Source organism: Syzygium oleosum, unplaced genomic scaffold (genome assembly GCF_021117445.2).
Source record: "Syzygium oleosum isolate NSW1041296 unplaced genomic scaffold, Sole_v2.1 Sole_v2.01, whole genome shotgun sequence".
NCBI classification, from domain to species: Eukaryota; Viridiplantae; Streptophyta; class Magnoliopsida; order Myrtales; family Myrtaceae; genus Syzygium; species Syzygium oleosum.
The window spans coordinates 37,858,426-37,879,408 of NW_026607485.1; the positions used below are offsets into that span (position 1 = coordinate 37,858,426).

At 43.0% G+C, this 20,983-nt stretch overlaps 3 protein-coding genes across 10 annotated transcripts; all 3 read left to right on the top strand.

Moving 5' to 3' along the window:
- The first annotated feature begins 403 nt into the window (after positions 1-403).
- On the top strand, positions 404-5,165 carry LOC115681212 (extensin-2-like). Of its 8 annotated transcripts, none has more exons than XM_056314378.1 (6): positions 404-1,319; positions 1,431-1,551; positions 2,384-2,788; positions 2,849-3,853; positions 3,917-4,590; positions 4,689-5,165. In XM_056314378.1, exons 1-5 carry the CDS (start codon positions 546-548, stop codon positions 4,552-4,554), a joined length of 2,943 nt encoding a protein of 980 aa, XP_056170353.1. In that variant the 5' UTR covers positions 404-545; the 3' UTR covers positions 4,555-4,590; positions 4,689-5,165. The 8 variants fall into 8 exon arrangements, with proteins under 8 accessions (XP_056170353.1, XP_056170337.1, XP_056170357.1 ...); XM_056314362.1 differs by having other exon boundaries at positions 2,849-3,121; positions 3,158-4,590; XM_056314382.1 differs by having other exon boundaries at positions 2,849-3,121; positions 3,224-4,590.
- Positions 5,166-6,670: 1,505 nt separating this feature from the next.
- LOC115683255 (mitochondrial import inner membrane translocase subunit PAM16 like 2) lies at positions 6,671-9,178 on the top strand. Its single transcript, XM_030607724.2, has 4 exons — positions 6,671-6,934; positions 7,023-7,110; positions 8,558-8,691; positions 8,784-9,178. Exons 1-4 carry the CDS (start codon positions 6,932-6,934, stop codon positions 8,907-8,909), a joined length of 351 nt encoding a protein of 116 aa, XP_030463584.1. The 5' UTR covers positions 6,671-6,931; the 3' UTR covers positions 8,910-9,178.
- A 4,423-nt stretch (positions 9,179-13,601) lies between these two features.
- On the top strand, positions 13,602-20,341 carry LOC115683224 (clathrin interactor EPSIN 2-like). The gene is made up of 13 exons (XM_030607690.2): positions 13,602-13,722; positions 13,959-14,010; positions 14,292-14,371; positions 14,460-14,538; positions 14,726-14,809; positions 14,960-15,105; positions 15,766-16,125; positions 16,411-16,452; positions 16,570-16,665; positions 16,756-16,913; positions 17,493-17,686; positions 18,427-19,300; positions 19,401-20,341. Exons 1-13 carry the CDS (start codon positions 13,688-13,690, stop codon positions 19,907-19,909), a joined length of 2,709 nt encoding a protein of 902 aa, XP_030463550.1. The 5' UTR covers positions 13,602-13,687; the 3' UTR covers positions 19,910-20,341.
- The last annotated feature ends 642 nt before the right edge of the window (positions 20,342-20,983 follow it).

Here is a 20,983-nt window from a genome sequence, read left to right on the forward strand (position 1 = left end):
AAGCCCCTAGAAATTATTTTTTTTGTGAAGTAGTGGGGGATGGACGTGCATTTGCTTTTTTTAGGGAAATTAAACATGTTTTAAGTATCAAATTAAGCGCGTTCGCCGCCGTCGGATGACGGGATCGAAGCTCAGATCCAAATTAATCTATGTGTTTGCTATGGGGTCCAATGCAATAGCAGGTTCGAACGGGCCCTCGGATGAATTAATTAACTTTAGAATAATCCAAATACGATCCAAGCACTAAACAGCTCCTTACAATAAGTCATCAAGGCCAGCTGGAGAAAAACCCAATTTGGATTTTAATCAAATTTGAATTAGTCCCTAATGACAGCTCTCCTTTTAACGACGAGGCGACTGCTCCTGATCAGCTATTTATAGTCAGTCCTGATGCAATCCCTAAAGTCATCATCACTCCCCCCCACCAAGCTAAGCCACCTCCCTCTCCTCTCCATCGCCGGTTCTCCCCAACCCTTTGTTAGGAGAGAACGCCGGGATTCACTAGGCATTGGCCGGCGGCAGCGAGTTTCCCCGGGCGACCACCGATGACGAGTCCCGCCGCCGGCGGCGGCCCCGAGAGGGGTCGCCTTTGGCCGGCATTGGTCATGGCGTTGGCCGTGCTCGTCGTCTCGAGCAATGTAGGCTCAGCCTCCGCCGACGGCTACACGTACTCTTCCCCTCCTCCGCCTTACGAGTACAAGTCCCCGCCCCCACCTCCGCCGTCTCCTCTGCCGCCGTACGTGTACAAGTCGCCTCCACCACCATCGCCATCCCCTCCACTTCCGTACGTCTACAAGTCTCCACCGCCGCCGTATGTTTATAAGTCTCCTCCACCACCCTCACCGTCTCCACTGCCCCCGTACTTGTACAAATCTCCTCCACCACCGTCACCTTCCCCACCGCCACCTTACTACTATAAATCTCCACCCCCGCCCTCACCCTCGCCACCACCGCCATATTACTACAAGTCTCCGCCGCCGCCGGAGAAGTCTCCTCCTCCGCCTTACTATTACAAGTCGCCGCCACCACCTTCCCCTTCTCCTCCACCACCTTATTACTACAAATCTCCACCTCCACCATCTCCATCTCCTCCTCCACCTTACTACTACAAATCACCACCGCCACCAAAGAAATCTCCCACGCCACCATACTACTACAAATCGCCGCCGCCGCCCTCGCCATCTCCTATGCCCCCATACTACTACACTTCACCACCACCGCCGAAACACTCACCTCCACCCCCATACTACTACAAATCACCGCCACCACCCTCCCCATCTCCTCCACCTCCTTATTACTACAAATCTCCGCCGCCGCCGGTGCACTTCCCTCCGCCACCATACTACTACACATCTCCGCCTCCTCCGGTGAAATCCCCTCCTCCACCGACTCCATACTACTACAAGTCGCCGCCGCCGCCGCCGCCGCCATCGCCATACCCTCACCCGCATCCGCACCATGTGGTCGTCAAGGTGGTCGGAAAGGTCTACTGCTACAGATGCTACGACTGGGGATACCCTCTGAAATCCCACGACAAGAAGCACCTCAAAGGTACACAACACACTCTCTCTCTCTCTCTGACCAATTTGATTATCTTATTACATTAGTCATTTTTTTTATAATTACTATGACAGAAACAAATTGTACTAGGAAGAGCCAGACAATATTTGTTAGCTAATTTACATTAATTTCTATAGAGTAGGTCGGTAATAATTCGCACGGCCTTAGTGATCAGTCAAATCATGTAGAGTGATTTTTAGTGAATGCAAGGAGGGTCACGATCTTGGATCAGATGGGGCTTCTAATTTTCCACAACTCTTAGAGTCTCCGGAGTAGTTGAAGGCGATAGTGGAGTCCAACTCATCGTGAAAATTCCATATTTTTTCCTGTTCATTTCAGATTATACATCCTTTTTTTTTTGCCGGCTATAGCAATAATTGCGAAATCCCATTTAGGCTAAAATTCCCTGTACATTAATCACCTCAATTAGCATAAAAAAGAGCTTAATTAGCTAATCTCGAACTCAGTAACCTCTCACGTTTGGCCACATGCATCGCAATATAAAAACCAAAAAATATTACTCTGCAAGTGCATGATAGGTCAACGGCATCCCGTCCGTGCAAAAACAGTGTTGTTCTAATATTTATTCGTATAAGTGCTCAACATATATTATATCTTGGGATGGCTTGTCCTTTCTTCTGTGTTTAATTGAAAATGACAAAATTGGTTGATTGTAGTAGGTGATGGTTATTTGTCCTGTATTTGACTCGTATCTTGTTGGTCGTTTCTGAACGTCTACGGGATTCTCGTCACATGGGATTATGAATTCGTATCTTATGTTTATGTTGATGTTGATTCTTTTGTTTGTGTGTGACTGGAGCAGGCGCCGTCGTGGAGGTGACCTGCAAGGCCGGCGAGAAGGAGATCAAGGCATACGGCACGACCAAGATCAACGGCAAGTACAGCATCACGGTCGATGGGTTCCACTACGGCAAGGCCGGCGATGCTGAGGAGTGCGTGGCGAAGCTCCATGCCGCGCCCAAAGGCTCGCCGTGCAACATCCCCACCAACCTGCACAATGGCAAGAAGGGGGCGATGCTCAAGGTCAAGTCGAAGTCCGAGTACGAAGTTGTGCTCTATGCTAAGCCCTTCGCCTATGCCCCGAAGACTCCTTACAAGGAGTGCGAGAAGCCCAAGCCCAAGCCTGAGCCCATGCCCCCTCCTTACCACTATACTTCCCCACCGCCCCCGACGCCTTATCTCTACAAGTCTCCGCCGCCGCCGCCCACTTACATCTACAAGTCGCCACCCCCTCCGACTTACATGTACAAGTCTCCCCCGCCACCACCATACATGTACAAGTCTCCACCGCCACCACCATACATGTACAAGTCCCCCCCACCGCCTCCACCTACTTACGTGTATAAGTCTCCACCGCCGCCGCCGTATGTTTACAAGTCTCCACCGCCACCCGCATATATCTATAAGTCTCCACCACCGCCATCGCCCGCTTACATCTATAAGTCACCTCCTCCACCACCATATATCTACAAGTCTCCACCCCCGCCTCCTTATGTCTATAAGTCCCCTCCACCGCCGCCATACATTTACAAGTCGCCTCCTCCTCCGCCATACATCTACAAGTCTCCTCCTCCACCCCCACCGACTTACATCTACAAGTCCCCTCCACCACCACCCTATGTCTACAAGTCTCCTCCACCACCGCCGCCGACTTACATCTACAAGTCGCCTCCTCCTCCACCATACATGTACAAGTCTCCTCCTCCACCCCCACCGACTTACATTTACAAGTCCCCTCCACCGCCGCCATACATCTACAAGTCTCCACCACCACCATCCCCATCCCCTCCACTACCACCATACTACTACAAGTCCCCACCGCCGCCGGTGAAACCTTACTACTACAAGTCTCCCCCTCCACCATCGCCGTCTCCCCCACCACCATACTATTACAAGTCCCCGCCTCCACCATCTCCCTCACCACCTCATCCCTACTATTACAAGTCACCACCTCCTCCGTCGCCATCTCCACTACCACCCTACTACTACAAGTCCCCACCGCCGCCGGTGAAACCTTACTACTACAAGTCTCCACCCCCACCATCGCCGTCTCCCCCACCACCATACTATTACAAGTCCCCGCCTCCACCATCTCCCTCACCACCTCCTCCCTACTACTACAAGTCACCACCTCCTCCATCGCCATCTCCACTACCACCCTACTACTACAAGTCCCCACCGCCGCCGGTGAAACCTTACTACTACAAGTCTCCACCCCCACCATCGCCGTCTCCCCCACCACCATACTATTACAAGTCCCCGCCTCCACCATCTCCCTCACCACCTCCTCCCTACTACTACAAGTCACCACCTCCTCCATCGCCATCTCCACTACCCCCCTACTACTACAAGTCCCCACCGCCGCCGGTGAAACCTTACTACTACAAGTCTCCCCCTCCACCATCACCCTCTCCACCTCCTCCATACTACTACAAATCCCCACCGCCACCATCTCCTTCTCCGGCGCCTATTTACATCTACAAATCGCCACCACCTCCATCACCATCTCCTCCACCACCATACTACTACAAGTCCCCACCACCACCAATGAAATCTCCGCCGCCACCATACCATTACATTTCCCCACCACCGCCGTCACCATCTCCACCCCCTCCTTACGTCTACATGTCACCACCTCCCCCTTCACCATCCCCACCTCCCCCCTACCATTACACATCACCTCCACCGCCGGTGAAGCCGTACCACTACATGTCTCCACCACCACCATCACCATCCCCACCTCCTCCCTACCATTACACGTCACCTCCACCACCGGTGAAATCTCCACCACCGCCGTACCACTACATGTCTCCACCACCACCATCTCCACTTCCTCCTTATGTCTACAAGTCACCACCTCCCCCTTCACCATCCCCTCCTCCTCCCTACCTCTACACATCGCCACCACCGCCGGTGGAGTCGCCTCCTCCCCCGGCATACATCTACGCATCGCCACCGCCTCCAATTTACTAAGCTCAAAAGGCTTAGTCACGTACCAACTCCAATCATGTATGTCCATAATCTTTAAGAAGCTTATGCAATTAGCACATTTTCTTTCACGTGTTCCTAGTAACACTCACGGATTTGATCTAATTTTGGTGTTGCAGATGTTAGTTTGCAGAATGTAATAAAGGAGGGCTTCGAAATGAAGAGAGTTAGACTTCAATCTTCCAATCCTGCTTCATCGAATAAGGATCTGAATGCTTCATCAAGACACAACCTTCATCGATCAGACCAAGTTTCTTCCACTTCCTTGGTGACCATGTTACAAGTTGCGCTGTTCTTATATTCAAGTGGGAAATGGCTTCAAAGAGCTTTCTGATACAGAGGAAAAGAAACAGGGTACTAGATTGGAGAGACAGAGATAGTGCATGGAAGCCCCTATTGGCATTTTCTTTTCGTTTATTTTTCCTTGAAGTTTTGTCTGATTCTTGTCTAGATTCCATCTAATTTATTGTTGTATATTCTGTACGTATGGGCTTGTTTGGCGGGCTTCTGTTTATTCAAGGTCAATTGTTTCTGGACCCTCTTGTGCTTTGTGCAACAACCACTTTAGAAATAAAGAGAAACACAAGTTCTCTCAATTTGAAACATTCTCATACCTATCTTGATGCCCCTTTCGACTCAGAACCAAATTATACACCTAACATAGCCAAAGAACAGAAAAGAAACACAAAGAAAAAACCACTAATGTATGCTTTTATATAGTCAACACACATGTACCAGAGCAATTGCTTCAGAATATCCAGTACTGTGAAGGAAACTCTGCCTCAATCGTTGTATCAGCTAGTTGTAATTACTAATATACTGTCCCACGAAGCATGAGCATTTTGATGAATATCGGGTTAAATTTGTGCCAAAGAGATGATCAGTTTAACATAATGAAATCCTGCTTAGAGCGTGAGTCGTTTGCTTGGAAAGTCTTTTGGTTCTGATCATTGTCTGTGCACTCTGTTTTGCAGCTCTGAGCTCTCTGTTTTGTCCCTATTGAAAGTGCATACCATTTCCATTGCGGATCGCTTGGGCAAGTTTCAGTGGTCCTCTAACTCATCTAAAACATTAAAATCATAAAAAATGTCAAATTTCTGAAGAGAGAAAAAGGTTACTGGAAGGACAAATCCAATAAGAGACCGAATAATAAAGTGATTTCAGCTTTTTTATCTCGATTACTTTTTTTGGTTGGCGCATAAAAAAAAAGAAGAAAACACAAAAGTAAACTACATAGTATCTACTATATATTAGTAAAACAGGAGCTTAGAGAGTGTTCACTCCTATGCTCGCTACCTGGTATATTAGATTACTATTGCATAAATAATACATTATAAGAAAGTTACCTTTGCTATTTTAATTTTGTTTTTCAATAAAATATTTTTATTTTTTAAAAATATTATGTTGTTTATTTAGAATTTATTTATCTAGTTTTCATAGTTATCAGGAATTAATCTCAAATTTTATGTAGAAAAAAATTACTGTCAAAGCAAATATGCTCGCACAGGGCCAAGTATGGTAGGCAAGCTGTGACAACCCGACTCCTCCATCCAGCCGTGACAAATCCCTCAGTTTCGGCTAATACCAAATAATTCTGAAGTCGTACAGGTCCGGTCCATGACTCTCGGGTTGATCTCGAGAAAATTGACGACGCGGTCGTGCCGAACAGGTATCAGGCCTGAAAGTCACCGCTCAAGCCGGGCTAGCCCTGATTAAGGATATTAGTTTCTCTTTAGGAAAGCAACCGTGTTCCCGGGACCGAGCCACCTTGAATTGGCCGAGACCAAGCAGGAAATGGCTTGTCCAAACCTGTCCATTTGCTTGCGCGGCACGGAGCAACATTCCCATCCGCTTCCTAAGTCGGGCTTTAACCAACAGGCATGCGGCGCTGCTGGTAAAGGGATTGAGTGGATGGGGCCAGAGAGTACCAGGGTCGGGACTCGATCGCTGTCAGCACCAATCGTCCTAAAAAAAAGTTGGGCTTTCAAATTAACAATGGTTCGTGAGAAATTGGGTTTGGATCATGAATCTTGGGCTGGGCTGTGATTTGTGATTGGGTCGCTTGGAACTTCTTCCACTACAACATCGTCCTCTGTTTTCTTGAACTCCGGTTTCAATGTTTTTCTTGGACAGAAAGATTCTTCTTTGACATCCTCCTCCTGTCGAAATCCTTCGATTCGGGAAGTTTCCATCTGATTCTAGGGTTCTTCGGGCGTCAGCTCACGTCTCGTTCGTCCTCTCTTTCTTGATACGCTTGAAGGTTTGAGACCAGGGGGAGCAGCCGCAGGAGGCGGGCACGCATCGAAAGGTTGCAACTTTGACAGGTCCGACGCAGATCCTCCCAACCCATCAAAGGAAGGAGATGGTTAGTTCCCGCTCGCTCTGCTGGAATTTCAAAATCTGGCTGTCTTTCGACCTCTGTTCGTTCAATTTGATGGATCGTGTGTGTGCAGGCGGCGAAAATTCTCGCGAACCTGATCGTGATGGGCGGTGGTATCTTAGCTCGAGCTTTCGTTCAGGCGTATCGTCAAGCCCTTGCCAGTAAGTTTCATTTTTTTTGGGCCAATTCTAGCGTTTGGATTGCTTTCGTTGGAAGGTGAACGCCCCTCACTAATGAATTGTGTTGGCAGTAGTGAGTGGTGAAAAGAAAATTTAATTAGACCCATCTGAGATTGCTATTGCTTTTTGGGTGGTGTCGCCGGAATTGAATTGATCAGTTATGGTAGATGTGAGGCAATCTAATGAACTCATAAAGGTTTGAGCAAGGAAATGGTTGGAACTGCTAAGCGTTGGTTGTTGGCGATGGGTCTTAGTTGATTTATTTTCAAAACCCAAGACGGTTTTCTGTTTTTCCTGTTAGTGTGGGATTTTCTTCGGAGAAGCGCTTTTCTTGTTAATGCGCATGTTATCGCGTTCTAGCGACAAAAGGGAAACGTGGGATTTAGATGGAATTATGGTATGGATGACGAAATGTCATGAGGAAAACGTTATCGGGGTGTGTTCAGGAATGTCATTTAAGTGCCGGAAATTGCCATTTTGGATGTGCGTGACATCGGATAATGCCCAAATTGTTGTGACTTGTTCAGTCAAGAAATTTGAGTTCTTTAGAGTAGAGTAGAGTTACCTCACCATAGGGCTTTTTAATGCAATTTAGTACTTCCAGTCTTCCAGATGCTCTGCGATTGGGTTGTAGCTAATGTAGGTGAAACTCACTCACAAAATCAGACAGTTAGATCGATTGTAGCCATTAACATTTATTTTTTAACTCTCCGACCTGATGTTAATTGACTTATGACCCTCTAAAAACTGATCCAATGTCGCTGCTTTTGTGATCCCATCAATCTTATGGCCTGTCCTTCAAATTTCAGCCCCTGTGATTTTAGTTTACAGCTAGGATTCGCCCTTTAAGTGTTTTGGGATTCCAACAAGTACTTGGTTAGCACAGTTCATTTCTTTTGGTGCATTTCCAATAGCCCTTTGCAAGCATCTAAGTTGTAGTGATCTTTCAAATTTCTACTTTTGCTTTGTGCAATTGGTTCCGAATAAATGGAAGGACCATTTTGCACGGATCAAACAAGTTAGATGAGTCAACTGTCAAGAAAGGAAGTGGAGGAAATTGGAAAAGAAAAGAACGAGTTTGTTGTTCAGAATTTGGATTTACTCCTTTCTTTACCTACTGTTCTTTGGACATACCACTGAAAATGAGTTGCCTCCTAGATTAGCCTGCAAGATGTCAAATTGATAATCCTTGACCTAAACGCTAGGATTAGGGTTTGTTGTGTTGATTGTCCTTAACCTGATTGATCGGGGTTTCTCATCTCTTCTGCGGAAATTAGTGAGGCTGCTTTGGTCTGCCAAAAACTATTTGTGTCCATGGGATATAGCGCGTACTTCAGATCTATGTTGAGAACAAAGCACGATGTTCTTTAACGGTATTGCCTTATATGGGATAAAACGTAATTAGAGGACTTATCTCTATTTGTTCTAGATGCCTCAAAAACTGGTGTTGCCCAAGAAACGTTACAGAACACTGTTCGCCGAGCTAGCAAGGCCATGACAGAGCAAGAAGCTAGGCAGATTCTTGGTGTGACCGAGGAAACCGCTTGGGAAGATATATTGAAGGTATTCAAAATTTTGCACATAAAAAGCTTTTTGTATGATGCCCATATGCTTATGTCGGTCTGTTCTGAGACAAATCTCTTCTGGCCTAGCAGAAATATGATGTTTTGTTCGAAAAGAATGCAAAAAACGGGAGTTTTTACATTCAGTCTAAGGTTCACCGGGCTAAGGAATGTTTAGAGCCTGTATATCAAGGTAAAGGCCAAAGTACCCCAGGTTGATGGTCCAGAGCTTGGGCATAATCTCGTAGTTTGTACTTTCATGGAGCGTATCGATCGGGTGCCTAAAAGGTGGAATTTGTCGACATATTTTGCACTGTATGTATTTTGTGTTTTAAGTTCATCCCTGCCGCTGAATAATGTATTCTCATTGCTAATTCATGTAGCAGCTGGCCGGCAAAGTTACGTTGTCTGATAATAATCAGCAAAGATATGAATGGGTTCTGTACAGAGTAATGATAATGACTTACAATTTTTTCTATTTCTCTCTCTTTGGGTGATTATCTTTTTCTGGCTCGCTTGTGGCCGAGATGATCTCTTTGGTTTAGCTGATGATGATTGATGACCTTACCTGCTTTAAATCGCATACACCAGCATGATAGTTTTGCTTAAATTTCGATGAGGTACAATTGCGAGTCGACAATGTTCCATTCAACTTGACGTAGAACCTTCAAATTGCGCGAAATTATTATTGAATTGAGATGATTTTCATGTGCTCGCCGTGTAAACTTTAATCATCAAAAGCTACTTTTTGAGGTCATCGGATTGGAAGGGAAAGTAAAAATGTGAAAATCAATTCCAATGAAGGGAAAATGAATTCAAAGAGTGATCGGAAAGACAGTAAGAAATGGATTCAAATAGTTGTCCGCCGTGTTATACGTAATCAATTTATTTAAAATCAATATATTGCCTTATTAGGTATACTTAACAAGTGTCTCGAGATACTTATTAATAAAACTTTACTGTAATATAGAAATTCTCGGAAGATCGACGCTGTTTCAAATGGACAAACTACAGTTCTAGTAATATGCTTTTGTTGTTCTGTTGTTGAAGATTGTCCGTTGTTTTCTGAACTTGCTTAATGGTATGACTTAAATATCAGATATGCAACCACCTCCAGAGGAGATTGAATACTTCAACAAAGTATTATTACAATCAGCTTCCAGTCTGAACCCTCCATAGATCTAAGCATATTCTTGGAGCATTCTGCTCTGACCAGAATCTGACCACCCCTCTGTATTTTCTTTGGCCAGATTGGCAACCCTTTGTGGAAACTTCAAAGCCCCAGGTTTGACTTCTGTATCGTTGCCTTGCCTGACTGTACATTCTGTCCAAAGGGTGACCCATTCTCACCCGAAATATCTAAATCCATCCCATTTTCATTAGCCTGACAAAAATTCATGAGATATGGTTTTCGTTTTTGCCCAATTTCCTTCAATTTAGTTATTTTCCTATTATGGATTTTCTTCAAATTTAGACTTGGTATTATTTAGAAGATACAAATACGCCTTTTCTTCACCGTTGTTTTTATCGCGACTTATCAGTTCTTCGTCGTATTTATCTTAAATGCTCGCTTGTGTGATAAATATGTTATTTCTTTTATTGATTAGTCTCCGAAAGGAATATCAAGTCTTATCATTTTCGACATCGAATAATTGATGAACTCTTTTGCCGCCAATGAAACTTTTTACACGCGGTATGCAAGATTATAGGAATATCTAAAAACGATTATGAAAAAAGTTATGCAAATTGAGACACCTTGATATTTTTCATAAACACTCCACTGATGATATTAATTATTGTCAATTCAAAACGAATGAAATTTAATTTTCCTTTTTGATTTTCTCTTCTTTTTATGCAAAACCGTGATCTAATTTAATTTCATCTTTTACATTTTCACATTGCTGAATTTTGTTTTGGCAAATCTTTAAAGAGGGCTTCTTTTGTTTCGTCTTGTCGTCTCATAACCTATAATGTATCTATAAAAGACAACACGCAAGAAAAATTTTTTTATGGTAATATGCATAATGAAAATAAGAAGGTTTATAAATATTTGACTGTGTTATAAAGTTGTTCACGTTCAAATTTTTCTGGAGTCAATTTGACAATTAATCTATAAATTTGCTAGATAACGTGGCAAAGAATTAGATTTATTGAAAAATCTTCTGTTCCACAAAGTTAATATATATAAAAGTAGAATCTAAAAAAAAAGAGTAAGAAAAAACAAGGCGCATTTAACACGCACGGTAACATCTACTTAAAAATTCAAGAAAGAATCCGTGATATCGGTAATTATGGTAACAAAATCCTACATAGAAATAGAAGAAATTAGAAAAATTGAAAGAAAGAGAATGTTTGGGGTTCACCAGTTTAAATGTCAATTGGATCAGTAAGGGTAAATTTTTATTATTTATTTTTAGTAACAATGGTTGGATTTTTAACCATTGAGGGATAGGAATAGCTCCACCCTTTGTCAAGTCATGACTTAATTAATGCGAAAATAAATTTTATATTTACCCGTTGGTCGAAAACTTCATTTACATTACGTTCGGCGGAAAACATACATTCGCATTACCCGTATCATCAATCAAATTATCACTGGAGTTGCATCTTCGAGCTATTTTTATTATGGTACAGCAAACACGAAGATTGAATTTTAAGAAAAAAAAAATTTCGATTCCTATAAACACATCGTATGCCCGATTCGTTTGTATTCATAACAAAATTGTAGGCGATCGAGACGAAAATGCTCTAAAAGTCTTTCTTTTTTTGGAAGTAAACTATATATGTTTCATCGGTTTAGATTCATCTAAATCGGTAAAAAAAAATGCAATAATTCGTAAAAACCCACGAAGCAAATTAAAGTACTTACGTTGTATAATTGCAAAATGGATTTTTTTTTTCCCTTTTTAGCAAAAGTTTAAAAATTTTGGTGCATGAGCTGGATTGGTAAATCCATCGTTAAGGTCAATCTTTTACCTCACCAATCACCATCCATAAAAGAAAAAATCAATTGAATCGGACAAAAAGAAATTATCAATTTTTTAATCCGTGCACTTCTGATTTGAGAATCGTTCCACTTTGTGGGACCAGCTGAGCATTTTGGCTCACCCCCAAAAAAAATATAAAATAAAGTACTAATTTTTTAGTATATAAATAATAATAATTATAAAAATAAAAAAGTTGGTGAGTTTTAACGATTGACAAGTCCAACGTTCCAGAAGCGTGCTGGCTCTTTTCTTCGGGCAGCTAATAAATTTCTTCATTCCTCGCGGGCCAAAAAGAATTTCATATTTTATACAAAAATTTGTTCGTCGAGGAAATTAAAGCCCCCTTTACAACGATAAATCGCCATCAAATCATCTTCTCGAGATTTTCATTTAGGCCGACCGGAAAATCCTACCGCGTGAATTTATTACTGGCCGCGAAATTATATTGTAATTTTTAATTTAGAAATATACAGATGCTGTCGAAACATGCCGCTCTATTCTATCGGGTTCCAAATGCCGCCACCATATAATTTGCGCTTAATTTGTGTTTCCCGTCAATTATGCTCGGGAGACAGCTAATCAATTATGGGGTTCTTGCACACAGCCGCCACCGGAAAAAAGAAAAATGGGAAGGAAAAAAAATAATCAGAAGCGCCGGAAAAAAGGGGAAAAAGGAAAAATAGAAAAGCGGAAAACAAAAAAACAAAAAAAACCACAAAAATTAAATGAATAAAATAAAAAATAAGGGGAAAAAAAGGGGGAAATTCATCTCGGCCTCCTATGTTTTCTGCGTGGATGGTGCGCTGTGTCCATCTCTCTTCTCTCTCTCTCTCTCTCTCTCTCTCTGTGTATGCGCGCTTCTCATAGCGAGAGGGAAGGAAGAGAGAGAGACAGCCCAACACCGACCCTTCTTCCTTGCCGATCCTCTCTCTCTCTACCTCTCTCTCTCTCTCTCTCTACGAGGCCGTCGTTGGGTTTGGCCGTCAGCTTCCGGTTCTGGTCGGCCGAGCAGCACATCCGATCGCCCAGGTAAACGGAGCCGAGCCCCGTCGTTTCCCTCCCCCTCCCTCCGGCGGGGGTGGATCTACGTTTCTGGCGAGCTTTTCCGTCGTGGGTCGTCCTTAGATTCGTCCCCTTGCGTCTGGGTCTTGCCCCATTTTAGCCGTGGTTCAGCTCGGGTTCCGTTTTATTGTTGTCGCGGTGGGCTCCTGTGCATTGCTGCGGATGCTTGGTTTGGATCTCCCCGTGCTCCGGAATTCGTTTCTCCATCGGCCTCGCTTCTTGATCTGATGGTTTCGATCTCTGTCTCTCGTGACGGGGAGTGCTCTGTTTTTTTGTGGGATTCCTAAATTTGGGCGTCTTTGCGCGGGTGGTTGTTATGAACACGGGCAGGATTGATTGGAAAGTTTTGCGCTTTTGGATTGTCAGTGATCTGTTGCCGTTGTGTGCGAACGGGCGATGATTGGAAATTCTTGGGCTTTTGGGTTGTGATGGATCTGTTAGAATTGTGGAGGGGATTGAGATGTTGAGCTCGTGTCGGAATTTGATGTTTTGAAGGGAGCTGATCTGATGTTGTTTGCTAGGAAAATGAGGGTACAGCTGAGCTTTTCATACCTTTGAGGATCAGTGTTGAGGGAGTCAACGTTCATGCTTATCTTCACCTGCTCTGAATTTTTAATGAGTTGTAATTTGTGGAGCGATAAGGCACCACTCGGTAGTTTCCAATCTGTGCTTCGATAAGTCTACGGCAATTTGGGAATTGGGAAATCTTTTCGGTTGATTCAAATGATCCGTGCTGCATCGCAGAGAATATATTAATTCGGCATCCAGACATAACCCTTTTTTAATTGTGTATTTTCAATTGCCTGTATCGAAAGTGGTGAAGTTTCTAAGCTTGTTTGAATTTCTAAGCCATGCTTTTTGATTTGCAGTCTTTCGGCAAAGAGTGCATAAGGAAGGTGTTCTCTGCCCAAGACTCCAAGAAGTCTTTTGATCTAAACATCCACAGCAATGAAGAAGGTCTTTGATCAAACTGTCAGGGACATGTAAGTCATAGCAACTACCGGGAAAAGTTCCATTATTTAAAGTTTAACGCCCTGGAGACATTTGAATTATGTAATGTGCAAGGTCTTTTGGTTGGCAGTTTTTTTTTGTGAGTTAAGTTAAATTTCGCACCCAGAAAACTGCAGAATCGAGATTAATCATGACCATGTTGGTGTCTGTGGAATCTTGGTTACTTTGAAATTGGAATTACTACTGATTTGGGTTTCGCGTTTTGCAGTAAGAGGGAGGTGAATAAGAAAGTGCTTAAAGTTCCTGGAATAGAACAGAAGGTAATGATTGTTTTGTTTTTGTTCAGTTAATAGCCTGATAATTAACCTTTAAATATTTTTCTGATAAGTAATGTTGGAGTGAGAGTAGTGTCTAGTTGTTGCTTCTTCTCAGAAGAGATTATAAGCATATATTATTCGTTCCATAGATCCACTATACGGTGGTTGATAGGAGCTTTCAGATTTGAGGTAGTTTGGGGGTATATATCAATTTGTGTTGCTTCTAATTCTGCAGCAGTGGGACTTTCCACGTGTTTTAAGTGAGTGCTCTTTTGGTTTTCCAGGTTCTTGATGCCACGAGCAATGAACCATGGGGTCCCCATGGAACGCTTCTTGCAGATATTGCGCAGGCTTCCAGAAACTAGTAAGCTACAAATTGGTCCTCCTTTGCTTGGATTTTGCATCACTGGGCAAGTCAATTTTACTTGCTTTTGACTGTATGAACCGTGCAGTCATGAGTACCAGATGATAATGGGGGTAATCTGGAAGCGGATCAATGATACTGGCAAGAATTGGCGGCATGTCTACAAGGTCATTGTCCTTCTTTGGGCTTAAATTCATCTTATATTTTAATTATTTGAGGTGCTTCTTGGAATTGGTAGTGTCTCCTCTATTCATTGTATCTCACTGCATAACATTTCGGATTGTGGTCTTTTGTACATAGTCAGAGTTATGTTTTCTATTTTGTTATTCTGCTCAAGTGTCTCTCTTCATGCAGGCATTGACTGTTCTGGACTACCTGGTTGCTCATGGATCTGAACGTGTCATAGATGAGATTAGAGAACATGCTTACCAAATATCAGTAATTTTCCATTCTAAATATCTTTGATTTGGCTATGTTGGTCTTGACTGTACTTCCTTTTGCTTTTTCCTTCTTCTTTTTTCTGTTGTTGTTATTGCCTACTTATTTGCTGTTAATAACATACCTGTGTTTTAATCGATCTCGTACCAGACATTGTCCGATTTTCAATACATCGACTCTAGTGGAAGGGATCAGGGAAACAATGTTAGGAGGAAGTCTCAGAGTCTTGTGATGCTGGTGAATGACAAGGAACGGATTATCGAAGTTAGACAGAAGGCTGCTGCCAACAAGGACAAGTGAGTTTACTCTCTAAAAAAGTCGAACTTTATTATTCTTGCCTTTCTTTGCATGTCTCTCTCCGTGTATCATTCTTTTTCACTTCGATTGCGGATGATGAGTGACTCGTCTTCCTTTCTGGACCCTATGTTATTATTTCTTTCTGGTTATCTGGTGGCTCAGATTGGCTTGTTCTTTCTTATTTTTCTCCCATTGAATGGGATTGATAATGCATGGTATTGGATTGGATAAGGATCCCTTTAAAGATACGGCACAACCTATTGGATTGTTGGCTTTGAATTTAGGGTTCACCAGCTCATAGGATCATTTGGACACGATTTAGTTGCTTTTCTTCACCCGGTAAAGTCGGTTGTCCTATTGCTGGCTTTGGAAAATTGCAATTGTTTTTTGCCTACTGCTTCTAAGTTATAATGAAAGGAGAAAATAGCATTTTTTAAAAAATGCATTCAAGTCCTGACCTTCTTCTCAATCCATGAATGAGGCACAAAAGGGTGCCAAACTGTATGGAAGGCTTCCAGGTTGATTTTTTATGTTTGAAGTATGATGTGTCCCCCCTTCTGTGCACAAATAATGTTGTCTGCTTGTATGATAATCTGCATGCAGTTGAATGTCTTCCTGTGGTTAAAAATTTGTGGTTCGATTTTTTTGTCTCGAAACAGGTTCCGAAGCGTGTCATCATCTGGTGGAATGTATAGGCCATCAGGTGCAGGTGATAGATATGATGAGGATCGCTATGAAGGCCGATATGGGAGCAGGGATGAATATGGCTATGGTAAAGAGAGAGAGTGGGGCTACAAGGATGAGGATCGGTACAGTAGAAATGGAGATTCCTATAGTCGCGATGGAGACCGTTATGGCCGAGACTATGAAGAACGTAATGGAAGAGAAGGTGACCGGGATGATGATTACCGAGGAAGAAGTCGAAGCATTGACGATTATCAATATGGCTCATCGAGAAGCAGAAGTCATGATAGAGATAGAGACCGTTCTGTGGATGATGATGGTCAATACTCATCCCGGTACGTGTTTTCCTTTTAGAAGATTGCCCAGACTCTTTTGATTCGAGCATACTACTCAAAATACATTTTTTCCCTTCTCGTGCGAATTCTTTTTACTTTGCTGTCTAGAATAATAATTAGTAAGTCTTTTACTTGGATTAGTCGGGTCATATATATATATATGACATTTGCAAGAGGATGCTGTATATAGCGACGTAAGAACATATGCATGATCTTGTAAACTTTAATTCCTGCATGCACTTTATGATTGTTATAAAACTATTAATGTCTGGTCATCTACTTCAGAGGCAGTGCTGGCAGGGCTGACGATAATACTCAAGATGAGAGGTAATCTCTGCTGATTTTTTGCTTGGTTTTTTTTTTTATGACGGCATGGTCAGCAAGATACTTTTTGATGGGGATTCCTGCATTGGGATTTATGAATAAAGTTGCTACATTTGACAGGCGGCTTGATCGAAAGTACTCTGAGCAAAACATTGGTGCGCCTCCTAGTTATGAAGAAGCTATTGGTGACTCTCGAAGTCCTGCTCACAGTGAAAGGTACTTCTTTTTCACTATAGGAATGTGATAGTTTGTACTGTTTCCCTTTCTGCTCTTGTTCAGTCTGTTTTTCATTCTAATCAATTGCAGGGATGTAGAGACTTCAGCAACATCTGCCCCTAAACCTTCTTCACCCCCTGTCACTGATAACACTAGCCCACCAGCTAATGCCCCTGGTTCTTCTGCATCTCCTGCAAAGCAGGAATTCGAGACTTTTGATGAGTTTGATCCACGTGGTCCACTTTCAGGTAAACATAATTTTAGTTCATGACATCACATGTGATTCTTTCCTAAGTTAGGTTTGTGTGCTCATATGCTAGAATGTGTATGTGTTTAGATTTGTTTGGTTGTACATTTATGTGGTGTAATCTATGAGCTAATATACAAGTTGACATTTCATATAGCAATTTAGTAACCTGCCATAACACCGTTTCTTTCGTAAAATGGAATGGTTGTCTCTAAATTTCCTTTTTCTAGCATTAATCTTATAGTCTTCACCATTCTTAGTCACAAAGTTCTGATTTTGGAATCTACCGGAACCTAATTCTCGATGATATCTGGTGCAAATGGTTAAAATGAAAGCTATTTGCCTCTCTCCCTTGAGGCTGCTAATTAGTGCTAAGTGACAATTGCGTGAGTATTCCTGTTCCAAAGTTACTAGTTCCTTTCTTTTCCTTGCATCTAGATATAATGTCCTGAGGCAATATGAGTTTGGTCATTGAGGAGCTTTTTTTTTTTTTTTTCATTGAGGAGCTTAGGTAGGGCCTCTTTGTCAATTTTTTCCCCGTAATCAGTGAAAACTCATTATTGTTACTTCCTTTGATCAGCTGCCCCTACTACATCAAAGAGTGCAGAAACAGACTTGCTTGGCTCTTTGTCAGATTCATTTTCTGTGAACCCATTAGCTATCATGCCAGTAACATCTGGAACCTCTGCTCCTGAAGCTGATGCTGCAGCTAACACTAACTTTGGACCCACATTTGCTGCAGCTCCACCATCAGCATCTAATGTCATGAACCAGGTGCAATTTTATGTCTTGAACGCAGCAACTTTAAGAACTGCTTTTCTTCTCGGTTAATAATGATGAATAACTGATGGGGCATCATAAATTCCTGTTGGTTTTTCCTGGATTTGCACGCCATTGTATTGGGACCTCATCTCTAAAAGCATTGCGGGTTTATGGTGTGAATCTTATGTTGGTGAAAGCTTTTATGAAAAACATGGACTAGGTTCAGATTCAATGCAACCGGACATGATGAGCCTCTTACATAATTTGTATATGTTGCTAGGTACTTACCGTTGAAATTCTTATTTGCAGCTAATGTGCATCTTCAATGGCCCCCTACCTTTTGCATTGTTCCATACTGTCTATATCATAGATTCGCCATGCTTCTGCAGTTTAAGTATTAATTATTAGCCTCATTTGATAGGAGTGTGATTTATGCCAGATATAACCCATGCAAGTATTGTTACTATCTAATCCAGGCAGTGAATTGAAACTTGGTTCGGGTTCATAATTGCAAGTTGGTGCGTACCTATGCACCAAGCTAAGGATTAGTTTAAATTTTGGTGGTGAAAATAGAATGAAAAATTTGGCCTCATGCAGAAATCTGTGGAGAAACTTCTTCTGTCATATTGATTCCTGAGTTTCTCTCTTCAATTGCAAGCTTTAATGTCTTTTTATAGTCCTTTCTGATCTTAATTAAGGTCCACTTCGTGTTCTGGTAATTTGCAACTTCTACAATGATTTTGTGGATGCAGTCATTTGAAGATCCATTTGGTGATTCACCTTTTAAAGCTACCTCAACTGGAGACAACGCCCCTGTCCAACCACCAGCTGCCACACCTGTAGCTACTACTATGCAGCCAAATGTGAACCAAAATGCTGAAATGCCTCAAATGGGTGGCTCAATGGCAGAAACAACAGTCAATTATGACTTTGGGGGTTCATTGTCTGGCTTAACATATGCTCCAGCTAGCGCACAGAATTCACCGTTTTACTCTGAGCCTAACCCAAACACTGATATTTTGGCGGATATTCTTCCTCCATCTGGACCTCCAGGCGTCGCTGCACCACAGGCACCATTTTCTGTGCCAAGTGGTCATCCTGCTCAGTTGCAAGCTAGTATGTACGGTAACTTTGGTTCACAGAGTGGTCCCGTTGCTCCGGTAGCTTCACAAGTCCCTCCGCATATGCAAACTGGACCGATGCCGCAATTTAACTATGGGAACTTCCCACAGCAAATGGGAACTTCAGTTCCTAATGGGAATGTCTTCCCACAGGCAGGAGCTGCTCCACCACCACCTCCACACATGGCTCCACAGAATATGCCGCCTGCGCACATGACCGGCGGAAGCTTTTTACCATCAGGAGGTACATCTACCGTAACTTCTCATATGCCCCCACAGCAAGCGTCATTTGGAGGAGCTATACAGCAGAACAATAATGTTCTTGGCAACTTACTTCCACAAACGGGGCAAAATTCTCAGGTGGCTTCGCAGCCACCTCTTTCATCCTCAACTGGTGCACTTGCTATTGTACCTCAACCATCAAAGGACAAGAAGTTCGAGACTAAGTCAACTGTATGGGCTGATACGCTGAGCCGAGGGCTTGTTAACTTGAATATATCTGGACGTGAGTGCTTAAATTCTATTTTCATCAACTTTTGTTTTTAAATAGTAGGCTGCTAGCATGTCACCGAGATGATGATGCCATTGTGGATTTCTAAATGCAGCAAAGACCAATCCACTAGCAGACATTGGAGTTGATTTTGATGCAATAAATCGGAAGGAGAAGAGGATGGAAAAACAGTCTGCTGCTCCTGTAACATCCACGATCAACATGGGCAAAGCTATGGGATCAGGTACGGGAATGGGCCGCGCTGGTGCTAGTGCTCTTAGGCCTCCACCTAACCCTATGGCTGGTTCCGGCATGGGCATGGGCATGGGAATGGGAATGGGAATGGGCGGTGGTCAAGGGTCTGGCATGGGCATGAATCAGCCTATGGGCGGTTATGGAGGCATGAATCAGCCTATGGGCATGGGAATGGGGGTGAATAATATGGGGATGGGTATGAATGCGGGGTATAACATGGGCATGGGGATGAACATGGGAGTTGGGCAAGGAGCTCCGATGCAACGGCCAACTGGCGTACCTCCCGGATCATCGATGCCGGGTGGTTATAACCCCATGATGGGTGGAAATCCGTATGCTCAACAGCCATATGGTGGTGGATATCGGTGAAAGGTAGTGAAGTGTGTGCCCCAATGGCGAAAGCGGTAAAATAATTACATGATAATTTTGTGAGGTGTGGATGTTGTCATAGCGAACAGGCACTATTCTTGTCCTTACTCTGCGGTAAGTCTCCTTGAAGATACAAAGGCATAGTTTCTCGTATGATTACGGGTAATATTCTGTCTGCTGCAAAGTAATTTTGTATGGTCTGGGACTACCGCGCCTTGAACTATAGAGTTGAGATAGGTACCCTCTGTATTGGAGTTGCTGTGATATTAAGCAATGGTATAGGACATGCTTCTGGGATTATCAGGAACTCTCCCTTTTACAGCTATTCTTTTTTTTAACTTTTTGTATCAGTTGCCTGAGATTCTTAGTGTGATTGAGCATGAAGAATAAATACTTGTACGTCAATTTTTGTATAAAATTGTGCTTTGCTTATGATTTTGGGGACTGGAGATTGGTTGTCATGCTCTTCTTGCTTAGACGTGGCAGTCTAGCATATTAACTATCAGGAAGATTGTTATGAGACTGTTGAACAGTCTGGATGGACTGATTAAGAAAAGCTATGAGGGCATGGTTATAGTTCTCGAAGACTTTAAGAGGACAAGTATCATACACGTTTTGCCATTATAAGAAGTATTTTTCTCGAAGTGCATGTAGTCAATGAATCCAAAAGGATGTCGGGTTGAAGCTGGAAGGCGATTTAGAATGGTGTCGACTTAAATCAACATGGATTACGATGATGGTGTCTGGTGACTATAGCTTGTGGATGAAAAAGGCTGGCTCCCTCGCGAGGCACCAAACACCATTCGGCATCAGTTTAGACTTGTTTGATCCAGCTCTAGCTAGGACATTCGCAGGACGCCCATTTTGTCCCATTAGGGAGGTTCTTTGACCATAATGCGATCTGGCGAGCTCGGGTACCTCAACCTTCTCGTAACTCCCTAAGCCGGACCGCCTTAAGACCTTTCCTTGGTGGTATAGATATGGTAGCCCACGACTTAAAAGAGAGAGATTAGTCTGCGACCTTCCCCTCATTTCCTGTAAGTGGGATCATAGCCAACCTAATCAATATGCTCT